Source organism: Idiotropiscis lumnitzeri, chromosome 10 (genome assembly GCF_059441095.1).
Source record: "Idiotropiscis lumnitzeri isolate Australia: NSW breed Sydney's pygmy pipehorse chromosome 10, RoL_Ilum_1.0, whole genome shotgun sequence".
Taxonomy (NCBI): Eukaryota; Metazoa; Chordata; class Actinopteri; order Syngnathiformes; family Syngnathidae; genus Idiotropiscis; species Idiotropiscis lumnitzeri.
The window spans coordinates 14,170,901-14,189,560 of NC_142400.1; the positions used below are offsets into that span (position 1 = coordinate 14,170,901).

Consider the following 18,660-nt stretch of genomic DNA (forward strand, 5'->3'; position numbering starts at 1 on the left):
CTAAGATATGCAGGGTAGTGGCCCTCGAGAACCGCAGTTTAACACCTGTAGCTTACGGGGACCTGATTTTATATCACAACATAGCAGGAAGTCTCTGAGTGTTGGAAGAAACCGATGGACCACAAAGGGCCCTTTGTGATGGAGTTTTTTTTTTTCATTAAACATTTTTTTTTTAAAAAGGTAAATGACAATAAATCCCAGTTCTCAATTACCCCTCAGAGCGTTTTGCTATCGGACCGGCATTCATCCTGTGAGAATTGTGCCCCCTCGTTGATCTGCGATGCACAAACACTCCTGAATTCTGCCTTTTGCCCTCTTGGTTCTCTTGCAGTAGAGTGCTGGCTGCAGCAACTCACACAGACAAGCATAGTTTGTGCAATTCCTGACAAGATTTGTACCAATATTAACAATAGGGTTGTGCAAAAAGACAATTTGATACGTATCTTCCTATATTTAAAGTGCAACTATTCAATTTGCTTTTATTCATTTATTTTCATGTGTAAAATCCAAAACAATTTTCCAATTCCAATCAGTGTTTGTTTCACCCCACAATACTTTCGGGGTAATAAACTGTTCAAAATTTTAATATACAATGAATATAGGAAGGCCGGCGCGATAGACGACTGGTTCGCACAATGGCATCACAGTGAGACACAGCAGTGGTCGTGGGTTTGATTCCGGTTCCGGCCTTCCTGTGTGGAGTTTGCATGTTCTCCCCGTGCCTGCGTGGGTGTTCTTCTGGTACTCCGGTTTCCTACGACATTCCAAAAACATGCATGGCAGGTTGATTGGACACTCTAAATTGACCCTAGGTATGAGTGTGAGCGCGGATGGTTGTTCGTCTATGTGTGCCCTGCAATTGGCTGGCAACCAGTACTGGGTGTAGCCCGCCTACTGCCCGAAGATAGCTGGGAGAGGCTCCAGCACCCCCCGTGACCCTTTGAGGAGAAGTGGTACAGATAATGGATGGATGATTATAGGAAGTCAACACACCCCTTTGAAATGCCATGTTATTGTGATTGGGGCCCTGTCGCACATTTTCTTCCACATGCGTCTGAGTGATTTCAAGTGTGTTTTTGGATTTGGGCCTCTTTGTCAAATAAAGCTTCACTCTACCCATTACCGAGAAATACAAAAAAGTTGGGTGAATTTTGTCACATGCGCTAGCCAGCCAGTACTTGGCAAGAGCATTCTGAAGGTCCCTCACTCTTATTGTCAGCTAGGCAGCTTTTAAGACCAGTTTTATTCCTGTCTTTTATACTTTTTGGAAGGACGTCCTTTTCCTGTTAATGTCACTTCCATATTTTCTGCTGAATGATGACTGTATGCCCTTTGTTCAGGAGTTGGTGCTCTTTTTTCCCATTCACTGTCAATAAATGCGTATGGTGTATGGACCGCCCAAAGTAATTTTGCTGCCCTTTTGAAATATTTATTTGGAGTGGCTTTGCACGACCCTCGCAGGGATGTTTATGGAAATAAATTGTTGCACATTTATATTTATTTGTTTCTTATCATGTTCATTGTTGATAATTATTGTGTCAAAACATGATCAGTGTCTTAATAGTATTAAAGAAATTCTAAATAATTGGAGCAAATTAGTTAATGAAGTGTGCATGAAACTGGTTGCCCTTGGCATTAATGAGTCCCTCCTTTAATTGTCAGGATATATGATCAAAACAAAACAAATTCAGTCAAATTTACAATTAATCAGTCCCTAAGAAGTTACTCTCACTTTGAGAAAGTTGATGACCCCAGATATAAGCAAATGTCAAAAACCCTTCATCCTGGGCCAACTTTATTAAAAGGACCTTGGTAGAGCAGCATACAAGGTGTATTCCCATCGAAAAAAATGTTTTGGGTTGCATCAGCATTAAATTGGCTGCGTGAATGAAAGACACCGACGACATTGTAAAGAATCGAAGACGAGGAAAAGGTAAGGAGATGAAGCCGTATAAAAGCTCCGCCTCTTAAAGAATCTATTTCCCTTGAATCCTGGAATTGCCATCCGAAGTATATATTTAAAAACTATTTTAAATTGCTTCAATGCAAAAATCAAACGAGACTAATGTATTAATGTAATTCTCCTCGGAATCATCTGACTCTCATCTTCACTTCTATATTAGTCGATACGGGGCTATTTTGAGTCCGAACGCGAAACAATGTTTCGGCTTACGGTAAGTGTCAACATGTTAATGAAAATTAGGCATGTGTCCTTGCAAGTGACTAATAACTCGTGGTCGAAACGACTTTTACTTGCATGCAGTGATCCTAACGGGAATGCACTTTTCATGTGCTTGCGGTTGAGAAGAAGCGGGGGGGTGGTCGCTTCGCGAAAAGTGCAATACAGTATACGTTCTGTCAAATACATTTTTGTGGTAAAGCGGATGGACACGTTTTGCGTCGAACTGTAAAAATGTCAGGAACAACGGGAACGACTTGCTGGACGAATGACACTTCGTAGTTTATATTTTGTTGCTTCAAGTTCGCAGTTGAATCTGAAATTTGGAAAACTATCAATTGAATTGGTATGTCACTGTTTTTCTTTCAGTCTGTGTGGATTCTGTGGCTACTACTCACCAATATATGTCGGGGTTTTCTATACGATCGACTTAAACACTCAGGGGCAGACGCAACGTCCACGGGGAGAGCAGACCGTGAGTATGTCTTGTTAGAACAGCACTTTCATTGTATTGTAGCCAGCATACATCAGTATAAATGAGTTCTTCAGGAATAGAAAAACATTGAGTAGCACATAAACTTGTCACCACACCAACACTCAGTGGATTCTAATTAACCATCAACAAGACATCAATTGAATGATTTTGATGGCATTATAATGGTAAATTCACATCACTCAAAAAGAATGCAGAACGAGTTCGCAGCTGTTTGTCACAGCAAATATGGTATGAGGCAGAGGTGTCAAACTTATTTTTGTGGACGGAAGACATTGTAGTTATAACTCAGAGGGCTGTTACGACTGTGAACCCATATAAATGTATGATAACCTCACATTATTGCATACAAACAACATGATGGAAAGAGTTTTAAAATTAGAAGCCAGTCAGTGATTGTTCAACAATTCTTTAATTCATTTAAAAAAACGCCTGCGATTAATGTTTTTAGTCTCGACCTACCTGGATGTCTAAAGGGACAGACATCCTTCACATTGGCACTTACATAATAGGTTTGCATGTAAAAATGACAGTACTGACATTCAGCCCACTAAAAGACTCTGTAGTGATTTAAGGGCTTTTTTTTGTGACGAGATTTACACAAATTGGTGTGACCCCTTTTGGAGCTCGGCCTGTTATTTTTTCTGTCTCAGCTGTCTACCTCACAGAAGGGAGGCAATCTGTGTTGTATTGCTTGGCGTTGTCAGTTCCATTGTCGAAAACGGCGACCAATGGATACCAAAATGCAAATGCATGTTCCTTTTTTTGTCTATTATTGTCTACTTCAACCTGTGAAAGTAGAAAACGTCTTGGACAATAGTTTGGCATCATTGACATTAAATATAAGATCATATGATCACTTGCACAAAATCAAATGACACCTAAGCGCACAGACATACTTGTTCCTTCTTAACACTGCTGGAAGCAGTCATGATGTAGCGTTGTTGAAAGCCAAGTCTGGATTGTTATTGGCTGCCGCCGGCACAGCCTGCTTGCACTGAATTCTGGTCAATGAAAAATGGTCCCTCATGGCTGAATGCAAAGCATATGGATGTCTCAATAACTCGCGTAAAAACAATGATAAGCAGTAATTGGCTGTTTAAAATCAGTGATTGGCTGACAACCAGTCCATGGTGGACCCCGCCTGCTGCCCGAAGACAGCTGAGATAGGCTTGAGCACCCCGAGACCCTTTTGAGGATAAACGGCTTGGATAATTGAAAGATGGATAGATGGATGGATTGTTGCTAAAAACAAATGCAGCATGAGTATTTCCAGATTCAGCACTTTGTATAACTGGAGATGTTCGCATCCATCCATGTCCTTTTAAAGCGCGTCCGTCCTTACTTTTCACCCCTTTTCACAAAAAAAGAAAGAAAGAAAAAGAAAAAAGCGAGAGAGGATAACACCATAAGTTTCCTGCTTGGACTTCCAGTCTTGGAGGAATACAACACAGCCAGATTTCTTAACCGGCTGGGAGTTGTGATTGGATTTTATTATTTGAAACTGTTTAGGTGTTTGCCTTCCAACACACCCGCCGTTGGTCACAGACAGGGTGGTGACTTTCTTTTTTTTTTTTTTTTAAATTTTTTTAAACAGAGGACGAGTGCTCCTGTTGGCTTGAAGCAAAGTGAAGTCACTCCCTACCACATACAAACACTGTGAACATGCACGATAGAAGCGGCACATTTTGATATTTCACATTCAGTCTGAAGTAGTGTATTACAGATTGCACACGCGAGACAGGCTGCACTGTTTCTGTCAGTGAAATTGTCATCTGTGGATATTTGACCCTGTTAGGGATAATTAAAGGAACGGACGAAAAACAACCTTCGTCCAACAATAATTTTCACTTCATCCTCAATTTGTTAATGTGCTCCTAATGGAAATGATAAAATGTGGGTCCCAGGTGGATACCTCATGACAACAGGTGAACTCTTCAATTTAAATGAAATCAGTTATTCATTGTTGAATTTGACACATTGCGTGACACATTTCCTTGTTCTAAGCTCCTGGGAAATACCTATATAGTTCACTCTGTCACTCTCCTGACTTTCACTCAGTGTTCCATCAAAGCACCAACAATTCAAATGATGCGGCAACAAAAGCAGACATACAAAGTAGTTTTTCAGACAGACACTTTTTTAAAGATTTTTCTTTTGTTTTTGTTTTTACAGAGCATTCCACATCTCAATATGTGCCAACATCTAGTTCCTGCAGAAACAGGTGTTTTGAGCTGGTTGAGATGGAACCACCAAACTGTCGTTGTGACAATCTATGTAAGACCTACAATAGCTGTTGCTCTGACTTTGCCCGTCTCTGCCTCAGGACAGGTAATGAATGATTCTTATAATTTCCTTCCCAAATGCATAAGTAATAGACTGAATTTTGACATGGCATTTGCGTGCTCGTAGTCACACTTCTAAATGGATCCATCTATTATCTGAAACGCTAATCCTCACCAGGGTCGCGGGCGTGTTGGAGCCTATTCGACACTGAACTGGTTTCCAGTCAATCCCAGGGCACACACAGACAACCATACACACTCACAATCAGCGCGGGACAATATAGATTGTTCAATTTTCATCTATCATCCATGTTTTTCGACTGTGGGAGGAAACCGGAGTACCCGGAGAAAACCCACGCAGGCACTGGGAGAAACACCATACAGGAAGGCCGCAGCCCAGAAAGTTCTGCTGGTGATGGCAGTTGAAAACCTTAGTGACAGGAGATCCTGACAGACGTTCCAGCTTATCCTTAGAATACATTTGAATCTGCCAGGTTGGATCGGCATCTTTGCCCACTATCGTAGCTAACGCACCACCAGGTGGTGATCAGTTGACAGCTCCACCACTCCCTTCACCCAAGTGTCCAAAACATGTGGCCGCAAATCTGATGACACGACCACAAAGTCGATCATCGAACTGTAGCCTGGGTTCCCTGGTGCCATGTGCACCCTTATGTTTGAATATGTCCTTAATAGGGACAACCCGTGACAAGCACAGAAGTCCCGTAGCAGAACACCGCTCAGGTTCTGACCGGGAGTGCCGTTCCCCCGCAATCACAGCCTTTCAGGTCTGACTGTCTTTGCCCACGTGAGCGCTGAAGTCCTCCAGCAGAGCAAGAGAGTTCCCGGGAGAAGCGCTCTGCTGTACACCCCCAAGGACTCCAAAAAAGGTTTGGACCTGTCCCTGCGGCCCTCTTGTCCACTGGGGTGAACCCCAATACAGGCTTCGAGTCGGGGGGGGGGCAATAAGTATTCCCATAGCTGCTCTCTGCCTGTCATTGTGGGCAACTCCAGAGTGGAAGAAAGTCCAACCTTTGAGAGGACTGGTACCACAACCCAAACTATGTGAGGTGAGTCCAACTATGTCTAGTCGGAACTTCTATCCCTCGCGCACCACCTCAGGTTCCTTCCATGCCACAGAGGTGCCATTCCATGTTCCCAGAGCTAGTTCATTTAGGCAAGGATTGGACCACTAAGGTCCCCGCCTCTGGTCATCACCCAGCTCACAGGGCACCCGACCCCTTTAACCCCTGTAAATTGTGTGAGCCTTCTAAGTGATATTGATACCGCTTTCCTTCTGTTGCGATACTGCGGATACAGTACCTCAAATGACTGAAGTATCATTGTATCATTATGTACGTTTGGGGGGGGCACGGTGGGTGACTGGTTAGCACGATGGCCTCACAAAGAGGTCGTGGGTTTGATTCTGGCTCCGGCCTTCCTGTGTGGAGTTTGCATGTTCTTCCCGTGCCTGCGTGGGTTTCCTCCGGGTACTCCGGTTTCCTACCACATTCCAAAAACATGTATGGCAGGTTGATTGGACACTCTAAATTGACCCTAGGTATGATTGTGAGTGCGCATGGTTGTTCGTCTATGTGTGCCCTGCAATTGGCTGGCAACCAGTTCAGGGTGTCCCCCGCCTACTGCCCGATGACAGCTGGGATAGGCTCCAGCACCACTGTTTGTTTGTTTACGAATAAATGGTTTATATTCAAATCACTCACCTTTTTTCCCCCCTCCTTTTCCTTCTTTGGGGCATTGAGGATTGTTTAAGCTAACAATAGACAAGTACAGTAACTAAGTTATTTAAATAGCCATATTGCTCCATCTTGTGATTGGATTGGTGATTTTTTTCCCCCCTCTTTTTTAAAATTGGTGATTGACCCTAAAAATCTTAGTACATTGGTACTGGTCTTTTGGTGAGTAGTTTCTTTTTTTGCCACAAGCAGATGGTGGCTATGAGTGCAGCAAAGATCGTTGTGGGGAGATACGGAATGAAAACCATTCCTGCCACTGCTCAAATGACTGTCTATCCCGAGGAGACTGCTGCACCAACTACAGGACACGCTGCAAAGGTAAGAATGTGAACAGTTACATGTAAATTGACTTAAAAATAAGAGATGATTTCATTACCCAGTACAAATTGATTGTTCTGAGTTGACGATTTCAAGACAGTATGAATATTGTGGTTGCATAAATGCATGCACATAGTAAGTGCATACAACCAAACAAACAAAACATGTTGAAGCATATTTTCATTTTATTTCAGGATTCAACTTAAAATTTAATTTAAAAAAAAAAAAGCGCTTGTCAAAACACACTACTCCAGTCCTTCTCAAATATGGAGGCGTGTGTGACAGCCGGTATATACACCATCTTTAGTTGTGGCAGACAGTTGGGTGGTCATGAAATATTATATTCTTAGGGGGGGCATAAAATAAAATAGTAGAGAAGCACTAGTCTTCTGTGATCAATATTGCATTTTTCAAATCAGCTAAAGGCTGGAAATTACATTAAAGTATATTGTTGCCTGCTGCCAGGGCTCTTAACTGAAATATGTCTGCTGACAGACTGCAGTGAGCATGGATTCTGCAGGTGCTATTCTGTTGGTCGTCTTTTATATTTATGCATTATGAACATGGATTCGCATAACAGGTTCGCAAATGATTGTCAGAGGTTGTTGTGTTGTGCTCATCGGCTGCTTGTTCACACATTCATTCAGCGCATGGGCACTCAGCATACATACATCACAGCCGTTTTTGAAAATGGATTGCAATCACACCTACCTTTTTGGGAACACTTTATCATAAGCAAAACGGTTTAGAAAGCAGAGATCTTCGAATTGCTTGTGGCAAAGAGCACTCGTCAACGCTGGCTTGAAATTCCATCTAGTTATCAGAACGAAATTGGTTCATTTTTTTGTTGTTCATATTTTGGGGTTTTGGCCACCCAGACAGATGCTTCCCAGAATGCAAACAAGGAATCGCCACACAGCGCCGAAGCATTTCTCAGAATAACGCAAAAACAGTGTCAGTTGAGCCGCTCACCGGACAATGAAAAATGCTGTACAATGGCGAATGGGGACTCGTGGTTCTGCAAGTGCCGGCATTCCCGAAGAATACTGGAGAATGACGAACAAAAGCATTTTCGTTGTTAGGGCGTTGCTATAGGTCTAACTATAGAACATTTGCGTAAAAATAAATGAGTAAATAAATAAATAACGTGAGTATTTTTTAAATATTTATGACTCGAAATACGGTGGGGCACATTTGGTCTTAAAGGTCCAAATATAACAAAGTAGTGTTTGGTAATGTTTTAGGAGCCCTAAGAATGACCCCCACTCTGGGTCTGGCCTTGACATGGCGAGAACGCTTGTTTTCTCCAGTGACCGTGGAGAGCACAGGGAGAGATGGAAAACAGACAGGACACTGGCCCTCAGCGAACAGGATTGAGGACACTAGGGTGTGAGCGGGTCCCTGGAGTGTCCTTTGGCATCCGAACGACCTGCAGTATGCTGATGACACAATCCTGCTCAGCACATAATACAGCCAACTGAAACACACTCTGGGAAAATATAGTGAAGAGGCTGAGAAGCTTGGCCTTCAAGTGAACTAGACTAAAATTGGGGTTTGGGGATTGCCAAATTTTTGGACTGCGGCTTGAAACCTCTCTTCAATTGATAAATAGCACCGGCGAGCAGAGCATTGCCCTCGTGAAAATGTTTACCTCACGCACCACTATTTTGTCCATTGGTAAATATGAAATTGTAAATACTGTTAAGCATTGTAGTAAAACACAGTTATGTGTACTGTGTATAATGTATTTATCTCTTGATGGCTGCCAGTTGGCCGGCGGTAGGCTCCGTCTGCTCGCTTAAACCACTCGCGCAATTTTACAGCTGATCCACATATTCTGTGAGTGTGCTTGCACAGTTTAGTTGATCCCGCTTCATTTGATCAGTGCCTGATTGTAATGGAAAAGCAATGGAGGCCATGTTGAGCGAAGCAAGACAGGTCCGGTGTGGTGTGGGTCCGTTCTCGAACTTGTAAATGGAAAATCAAAAAGCTTTTGTGAATGCATTTGACCTTGTCATCTGGGAGTACCAGTTACTGGATGCCCTAATATGGACTATTTAGTTTTAGCTTTTTCAACTGGTGTCAGACTTTGCTGCCGTTAAGTCTGATTTGTTTCCATTGAGGTTTGGATGGCCTCAAGGCTGCCCTTTTGTCACCGATTTTGTTTATAACCTTTATGGACAGAATTTCTAAGTGTGGCCAAGCTATTGAGGGTGTCCGATTTGGTGACCTCACTATTACATCTCTGCTTTCTACAGACAATGTGGTTGTTTTGGGTTCATGAAGCCATGATCTTCAACTCTTATTGGAGGGGTTGGCAACAGAGATCAGGGTGCATCCTGGAGGTTAGGGGAACATCTTACAGGGACGACCCAGGGCAAACTGGTGAGACTATGTCTCCCGGGTTGGCTTGAAAATGCCTTGGGTCCTCCAAGAAGTGGGCTTCACTGCTTGAGCTCTTAGCCCCGTGACCAGACCCTAGTTAAGCAGAAGAAGGTGGATGGATGGATGGATAAGACCGTAGCTATAAGATTTTTGTCTGATTGTTTCTCCCATTCATTAAAGGCCTGAAAATGCAAAGGTGACAGTCTCTCTCATTTAAAAAAAAAAAAAAAAAACTTAAATCAAATATAGACATATCTGAAGCTCAAATATATAAATTTGGTCTCAAACCACAAAGCAAAATATATTGATGAAGAAATATAACTTGGAAAAACTTGTGTTTGAACTATTTTTTCTTTTTTAAGTAAAAATACACATCATGTTAAACTGTTTACCAGCTACTGTCCTCAATTCATAATGCATGCCTTTATAATTGTATTGTAAAACAATGATTTGCTTTTTTATTTATTTATTTTTTTTTTTTTTAAGAATTGGTTTACCAAATACAGAAAGTGGAGTGTCCTAGAATAAGAACACAAAATCTAATCTCTGTCTGTCCTTTGATTTTTTTTCATTACAGGTGACAGTTCATGGTTACAGGATGAGTGTGAAGATATGAAGACTGCTGAATGCCCTGCAGGGTATGCCTCCTAACAAAACAAAAATCTCATTCAGTTCCACGATATCATTTATATATCCATAAAATTATTGTGTTTATCGCAATTTGGAACATGTAGGTTTTCTTTAGCTTTGTACCCATATGATATCTAATGAATGTTTTTACTGTGCTCATAGATTTGTGCGCTCACCACTCATAATTCTTTCAGTGGATGGTTTCCGAGCTTCTTACATGAAGAGAGGAAATACTGTCATACCAAACATTGATAAACTGAGTAAGGCATGGATGGGGTTAATGGGATTATTTTTCATTTTTAGGACCACTTTGAAAAACAAAAAAACAAAAACAATTTCTAGTCATTTTTCTCATTTTTCTGTAAATTGTAATAAATATGTTGAATATAATTCTGTTTCCCCTTTCTCTTCTTTCCCAGGAACATGTGGAACCCACGCACCATTTATGCGACCTGTGTACCCTTCCAAAACCTTCCCCAATCTTTACTCACTGGCTACGGTATGTGCCATTTATTTAATGTGCACTTTTAGACAACCTCTTGTTTTCATTGATGTAAATAACCCCCCAACTTCCACAGGTGCTTTGCTAACCCTCATTGAACAGGTGACCGACCAGTGGAGAGGCAGTCAATTTATACATCACCACATTATTAAAATTGTCCTCCGGTCATCCATTTCCTAAACTGCTAATTCAATGCAGGTTGAAGTGTATCCGAGCTGACGGGGAGTTGTTGTAGACCCTGGACAAAGTTCCAATAATTTATCCATCCATCCATTATCTGTTCCGCTTTTCCTCGGGTCGCGGGGGTGCTGGAGCCTATCCCAGCTATCTTCGGGCAATTAGGTGGAGTACAACTTGAACTGGTTGCCAGCCAATCGCAGGGCACACAAAGACGAACAACTGTCGGCTCTTGCACTCATACCAAGGGACAATTTAGTGTGCAAAGACCCAACATTGTTCAAACATTACAAAGTAAAATGTCATTCTGTTCACTTTAATGTTTGAAAATATTGGAAGCCTTTATTATTCTTAAGCCACACTCTTAAGATTGGTTTGCAAGGTTCATAAAATAAAATAAAACTCATAGTGTTGTCAAATCAATGCACTCTATTACATTGAGAGTTTAATGGCTAGTTCGGCTATTTAATTTTGATTTCACTTCAGTAAAAGTATAACTTTGTCACTCGACTGGTTATTACGTTTTGTTTTATTTTACAAGGCTGTCGACAAAAGGCGATTGACCTTTGTCTTGATCATTCTCCATGTCGCTCATCATCAAAAGTAAGTGAATGCGCGAGGTGTGCTAAGAAGTAGAAGTTCCTTTTTGTATTTGAAAGATTCTTTCTCGAACTAAAAGCATGTCTTTATAAAATATTCATCCTGTTTAACCACACATTTCAATCAATGCGAGCACAATACGCACAATTCAGTCAGGAGACGAAAAAGTACAAGCATTCATCTCGAGTTTGATCTGTGTGTCTGTAGCTCTGACAAGCGTGGCCACCTCACTGTCAGTGAGTTACTTCACCCTACATTAAATCTTATAGGTAATATCGAATCAAGTCAGGTTTTCTTGAATTATTCTGCCAAAAACCTGACTCCCAAGAAATATCGTAGATTGCTATAAGTTTTTGTTGTGAATTAATTTATGTTTTCATATTTTGCAGATCAGATTGTGGTGGGGGTGAGGAGGTCTGAGGACGAGATGAACTAAACAATCTTTCTGACTTTTAGGGTCTCTATCCAGAGTCGCATGGTATCGTTGGTAACTCCATGTATGACCCTGTCTTTGATGCCACGTTCACCCTGAGAAGCCGAGAGAAACTTAATCACCGCTGGTGGGGAGGACAACCTGTTAGTATAGTCCTGACATATTCGAGTTCTAATCTATTATAAACCATGACTTGTGTTGTTCCAATAATATGATCTGTCTACATTCATGAGCAAAATTATACAATTTCTCTCGTAGATCTGGATCACAGCTCTCAAACAAGGAGTCAAGGCATCCTCCTTTTTCTGGCCCGTGTAAGTTGTTTTTCATGTAACACACTTGCTGAAAAATGCATTACAAACCTTCACCTGAGTAGTTTATGCTTTTCCACAGTATTCTTTAATGCACAAGGGTGGCTTGTTTTACTATCCTTTTCTGCCATGCTGTAGTCCTTGATTTTGCTCACTTTTCTTTTCTGTTTATCCCCAAAACATATATAAAGACAAGACACTGCATATGTGACCAATGAACAGTGATGCAACGGGCAGACGTATCATTAAACCCATTCCTCATTAATAAGAAAATATAAATCTATAAAAATTCAGAAAATATCCAAGTGATGACAAATTGAATCTAAAGTGAATGTGCTTATAGTCATAATTTGATTTTTCATTTTCAGCACTATCCCACTGGAACGGCGGATACTGGCCATGTTGCAGTGGCTCCACCTCCCTGATGTCGAGAGGTGAACAACATATTGTAAAAATGTTTCTCTCTTTGTATTTTCCTTATTTTACACTACTGAAGTTTTAGTGGTGATTAAAGGTTGGAAATGTGTTATTTTGTCACAGAAGTCAAGATGAAGTGTGCTTTTCTTATTGGCAGAAGTGGTTGAATTTATGAACATGTTCAAAGACACTCTGAAACCTTCCTCCACTTTTGCTGAGTGAGACCAGCCTGCATTTGTTTATTCTGTTTCTGTATTCTGTTTTCCTCCATTCATTTTCTACACCACTCATCCTCATCACAGTTGCAAACGTGCTGGAGCCTGTCCCGGCTGACTCCGGGCAAGAGACAAATATAGATAACCATTCACAATCGCATTTGCACCTCAGCAAAAGCTGAGGTGGTGAGGTGGTGTTAAGCACTCATCCACCGTGCTGCCGAACACAGAAATGATCATCAACGAGTACTCACATTAAATCGCACAGTTGTCAGGTAACATGCTTCATCTTACTGGGATGTAAGTAGTTTGTAAATAGAGAGAGCATGAGAGATTATTTCATTTTAATTAATTTGTTTTTTAATTACTCCATGTTCAAATAAAGGCGGAACGGTGGGCGGCTAGTTAGCGCGTCCACCTCTCAATGCAAAGTTCCATGTTTCAAATCCGGACTCTGGCCTTCCTGTGTGGAGTTTGACTGTTCCCCTCAATCCTTACGTGGGTTTTATCCGGGTACTCCGGTTTTCTCCCACATTCCAAAAATATGTTTGCTAGGTTTATTGAACACTATATTGTCCATCGGTGTGATTGTAAGTGGTTCAGGGTGTATCTTGCCTACTGCCCCAGGACAGCTCGGATAGGCTCCAGCACGCTTGCGACCTCGTGAGGATAATCGGTTTGGACAATGGATGAATGGATGTATTTAATTGATCAGTAGGCCACCTGATTGATTTTCATAATTTACTTCAACCCACTTCTCATTTGAGGGCACGATCACCTTCCCTTTTCCCATTACTGATCTTTTTAAAAAGTATTCACATTATATTGTAAATGTTTTCTCGCTGTCTTAGACCCTACGTTTATGCTATGCACTTTGAGCAGCCAGATATATACGGACATAAAATGGGACCCATGAGCATTGAAGTGAGTATCTTTTTTTTTTTTTTTGTCATCACAGTTTCAAACTAAATGAAATAATGTGACAATGGCTCATTTTCTGTGTTCCAGTTGAATAATCCTCTCAGGTTGATTGATAGGATCGTAGGTCAACTCATGAATGGACTTAAGCAGATGAAATTGCACCGATGTGTCAACATCATCATTGTTGGTGATCACGGTATTGACATACAACATCAAATGTTCACAACAGTTAATGGGAGCGCTTTCTGAAATTTTGTACTGTAACATAAATTTATGTTCAAGGTTAATAGTAACTCTAATTAAATTCACGTAGAAATGTATTTCAAAGTGTTTTTAAACTTCTGTCCTATTTTCAAGCACATAAATTCACTCTCCTCTTTTCTGTTCTCAGGTATGGAAGAGGCCCATTGTGGCCAAACGGAGTTCCTCAGTAATTACTTGACGAATGTTGATGATGTCATTCTTATTCCTGGATCCTTAGGCAGAATACGCCCTCGATTCCTCAACAGCCCGAAATGTAAGACAAAGATTCATACGTTTGTTTTTGTTTGATAAACCAGGAAACTGCACGCATCTTTTGTGTAAATACCCCTTTCAATATCATTTTTGTATGAAAACATCAACAGAAGCAAATTACTGGATGTTAATATGATGAGTCAAAATAAGATCCCGCTTTAATGATTCCCAGAAGGAAAATTCAGGTGTTAAGGTCTCAACACAACAAGCCAACGTCAATTTTCGGGCAGGTGTGCCCAAGACCGTGGTCACAATTGAACCATTGGCGGTCAGTTTTCTTCCAATTCTGTTGGTGGTGACAAATGATCACTCTGATTGAACGTTAGCGAGCATATCAGTGCATGAGAAACAAAAGTGACGAAATAAATCAAACTGCGAAGTAGGAGGCATCCAAAGGCATGCACACGACTTGCTCTTTTTGCAATTTGATTGACATCTCATCGCTCGCATATTGACAACATGGATAGCTGGTAATTCATCAGCATGATACAAGAGAGACCACCCTGTACAACATTACAAAGAATCAACAAGAGTGATGAAAGCAAAACTGACAGGAGATTGACATCCAACTTGTCAACAATCAGGTGAGAGTTATTTTTTTTTTTTTTACTTCAAGCTCTTTCATAACCTAGCATAATTGTTTGTGTTATAGTGCTTCGTAAATAAATGTCATTCTCCGTTTCTGTCCAAATATAACATTAGCCATCTGTCTATGTGTTCATAAGTTAACCGGTCCTGGAATTTATACTCTGGAGCGACTTTTACATGAAAAAAAAAGTAATTTCACACACAGCCATGAGAGGGCGCTCTAGACGTATGCACCGATTTCGCCTACTCCTTACAAAGACATCTGCGAACGACTGAACACAAATGCCCCGCAAGAGAATCATATTCTGCAGATTAGTAGTAGTGAAATTTGCGGCTGAAAACTGTTATCAAGCAGCAGACAGAAAGTTTGGAGTGAATGTGAAACTTGTTAGGAACTGGTAAAAAGCGTAGGCAACTCTGACTGCAATGAAGAAAACAAACAAAAAAAAAAACTGAATGCTAGATGGCCACAGCTAGAGAAATATGATGAAATATCTGTATTTTATAATATGAATTACCCACAAAAAATGCGATTTATACTCCAGAGCAACTTTCAGTCAAGAAAATATGTTATGTTGAATCTGCCCTTTTTCAATAAGAGAAGGCAAATAATACTTGTAACAGACAGGAACTGACCAAGTTAACGAGGCAAAAAAAAAAGATTATTATTAATATTATTTATTTTTGTCTTCCATGGAAAGGCAGCAGATTATGTTTTAAATCTTGCACAGCCTAATCATCCTGGAAGGGGGATTCCCCCATCTGTGGTCCCTTCTCAAGAGTTCTTATTTTACCCAAATGTTTTTTTTTGTTTTAGTTTTTCCTTCTTGGGGGTTAAGATCAGGGGATGTCATTAATATTTGTGAACTGTGGGCATGTGAATTTCTTTGAGACTTTCCTCTGATTAAAGGCTATGTAAATAGATTTGGCTTAACTTGAATTAACAAGATAACTTGGCTACATCAAATGAAAGGAGACCACCTCCAATGTAACCATTTTTTAAAATATTTGTCATTTTGTTATTTATTAAGTCCAAAGACGTCTTTCTGAATTATCCTCAGATGACCCCTGTGAGAGCTGTGCCAGCTCTACCCCGGAGGAGCGCTGCTTTGTTGACGCTGACCCTAAATCCAGTACTCCCCTAGAAGAATCCACCATGTACGAAAGACGTCATCCTCGCGAGTCGGAGATGGACATCCATCACATAAAGTAGATAACATAAGATCACATACTTAATAAAAATTTACACAACCATTGTGTCTAGTGTTATGAAAGCTTATACTGAAACACATGTCACTTTAGGCACAGTGACTCAAACTGCTTTATTTGACTTTGGTGGGGAAAGCCTACAACCTTCGTAAAGCAAGTTCTGTTTTTGAAAAAAAAAAAAAAAAAACTTAATGGAAGTAAAAAAAAAGTAACATTTTGTCAAGATATTATTGAAAATATTAAACAAAAAACTGTTAATAAGCTGAAAACATTGTTTTGAATGAGATCCCAATTACATTATTTTAAGAGCACGTGGAATTGTTCCACTTGACAATTTAAAACATTTTTGAGTGCCACTAAAGTTTGAATTGACCTGTTTTTATTGACAAGCAGATCAGATCAACAATATTGTATTCACAGACACCGTTTAATAATACTATTTAAACATCCAACAAATTTCAATATTGTGTTCAATGATACTGTTGTTTGGAAAAACAATGGATAGGTGTGGGTGTTGCAGCTGGTGAATTTGGGAGCATTGAGGGCACCTGGTGGAAAAAAAGTGACACTGCCACTGAAATTCGTGCCTTCTAACCATAATAGATTTGAAAAACTATTACCATGCGGTATTAATCTATTCCTTCTTTCCATCTTTATTTGATAAAAAGCTCTCTGCATGAATATTATAGAAATTTGATGGCATCATATTTCTGACAAACACAACAGTGCTCCTTGAGCCAGATCTCTTGAAACGTCCACATTTTCCACATTTACTGCAGTCTGCCTCCAGTTGAAGTTCTTCTTTTTTTAACTGTTGGGTTTTGCTCTTCAGGTGCATGTTTTCTTTGAGCAGCCTCTGCATAGCCAATACAACAAATACAGAAGCAATTTCTGCCTTATAACATGAGACAAGCAGTTTTTGCAGATGAAACTGTAGATCTTGAGCCACTTAATTTTCTGCATAATGACATATCGTCAGTTTGTGCTTCTGTTCTAACTGTACCCTTTAATTTAATTACTTTCCCTTTAGTGTAGTTATGTTTTCTATTGTACAGTCTAACATCAACCTGCTACAGGGACAACGGATGCAAATTAGCCATTGGCTATAATCTGGCATATTTACAGGAAACTGTTTTATTAATATGCACTGTCCCTGTATACTTTCAAAAAAATAAAAACAAATACAAAATACAAATACTGGGAATATAATGATTGTGTTACCTTTTGTCCCTCCTTAGAGCTCAAAAACATAAAAATAAAGAATGTGTGATAAATTAAAAAATAATAATCAATGATTATTTGAAGCTAAAATCGTTATCAACCAGAAAGCAAAACAAGACTAATTAAGGCAGAAACATAAAAACAATAATTTGTGCAGTAGACTAATTTGCACTACTCTACATGCATCTCCTTCCACTCTAAAACTCCTCGGCTCCTTACACAGAGCAATTGGGATTAGAAAACACATATTCTGGGCCTGATGAAAGTGTTCAGCCCATCCCATTCACAAGCTAGGGAACCCGTTGGACACAGAAACCAAGGAGCTTCTGAGTTCCCAGCTACAGCATTGGTCGAGAGTGTTGTAAAATTGTCTGGATGGCAAATGGGTTTATACAGTTTGGCGATTATATATTATAATTATAGACTTTAGAAGTGAAGGAATTAGTCTCTACCAATGCTGAACTCCTGGGTCAATGTGTTAAATGTCATTAAAGGGTTACCTTAAACGGGTGATGAAGGTATTTCATATTCTTCTGGTGGCATGTGGAAGGTGTGGGGTCAGGAGGACTTTTGTATCTTTAGTGGCATCAAATGCCAGGCAGGGTGGGTTCACTTTTAAGTGTGATTGATGTGTCTTGTGTATTTGTTACACTGTTTCATGTCAGCCTTTATTCCGTTGCCTCTTTGAAGGTGGCAAGCATAAAGCTGTGACGTTGGAAAAACATCAAGCAGCCTACAGAATGTAAACGGTGACAGCATGGGCATTGCTTGTGTGGCGTGTTCATCGGTCCACATGGGCCTTTTAGAATGCAGTGACTGCGACTACCACATAATCTATGTTTAATTGTAGTATGAATGGCATTCATTTAAAATCTGGCGGTGTTTACGAGTAACATACTAACATAGTAGCGCAGCAGTAGTAATGCTGGTCAGACATCAGAGGTGTTGCTAAATTTAGAATGTAATTGCATGTGATGTGTCTCAATGTCATATTTCTTTTCTTCTTTTATCCACCTTTTTGTTTTAGTTTCACTCTTATTCACTGTTGTTAGTATGTGAAAGTAAAACGAGCAATCTCGCTCAGCTTTCCAGGTTCATGAAATGAGTTTGGCTTATCGTCTTAACACTTTGAAGCACAACACGTTGACAGGGTAGTACAATGCTACTTGGCATCAAACATCTTCCTTATTTGGTTTACCAGAGTTGAAACAAAAGAAAAAAAAACTGTTTGAATTGAAAAATAGTTTTTGGAAGATGCGAGTGCAATGTGTCGAAACCAAATTGACTCATTCCACTTGTATCGAAACGCGTACTGAATCATCTTTTATTGGAGAGAGATATGGAAATGGAGGAAATGAAAGATTTATTCTACCGACAAGTTTGTTCAAATTTATGCAAAATGACAACAAAAAAGTCACAACATCATACCTTTTTGAACTGAACATTACCATATTGAATCGAATCATAATCCCACTGAGCCAAACCGAATTGAATCATTGCATT

At 40.1% G+C, this 18,660-nt stretch overlaps 1 protein-coding gene across 8 annotated transcripts in view; it reads left to right on the forward strand.

Moving 5' to 3' along the window:
• The first annotated feature begins 1,898 nt into the window (after positions 1–1,898).
• Positions 1,899–18,660, forward strand: part of enpp2 (ectonucleotide pyrophosphatase/phosphodiesterase 2) — a 32,258-nt gene continuing 15,496 nt past the window's right edge. For 2 of the 8 annotated variants that reach the window (XM_088306258.1, XM_088306260.1), the window contains exons 1-12: positions 2,321–2,658; positions 4,848–5,003; positions 6,907–7,032; positions 9,995–10,055; positions 10,210–10,307; positions 10,467–10,546; positions 11,783–11,902; positions 12,018–12,073; positions 12,439–12,504; positions 13,554–13,626; positions 13,711–13,819; positions 14,015–14,140. In XM_088306258.1, the coding sequence (XP_088162384.1) occupies positions 2,448–2,658; positions 4,848–5,003; positions 6,907–7,032; positions 9,995–10,055; positions 10,210–10,307; positions 10,467–10,546; positions 11,783–11,902; positions 12,018–12,073; positions 12,439–12,504; positions 13,554–13,626; positions 13,711–13,819; positions 14,015–14,140 (1,282 nt within the window). In that variant the 5' untranslated portion in view covers positions 2,321–2,447. Of the gene's footprint in view, positions 1,934–1,990; positions 2,175–2,320; positions 2,659–4,847; positions 5,004–6,903; positions 7,033–9,994; positions 10,056–10,209; positions 10,308–10,466; positions 10,547–11,782; positions 11,903–12,017; positions 12,074–12,438; positions 12,505–13,553; positions 13,627–13,710; positions 13,820–14,014; positions 14,141–18,660 lie in introns of those variants that run through there. The other 6 variants (XM_088306262.1, XM_088306259.1, XM_088306263.1 and 3 more) reach the window with 6 other exon arrangements.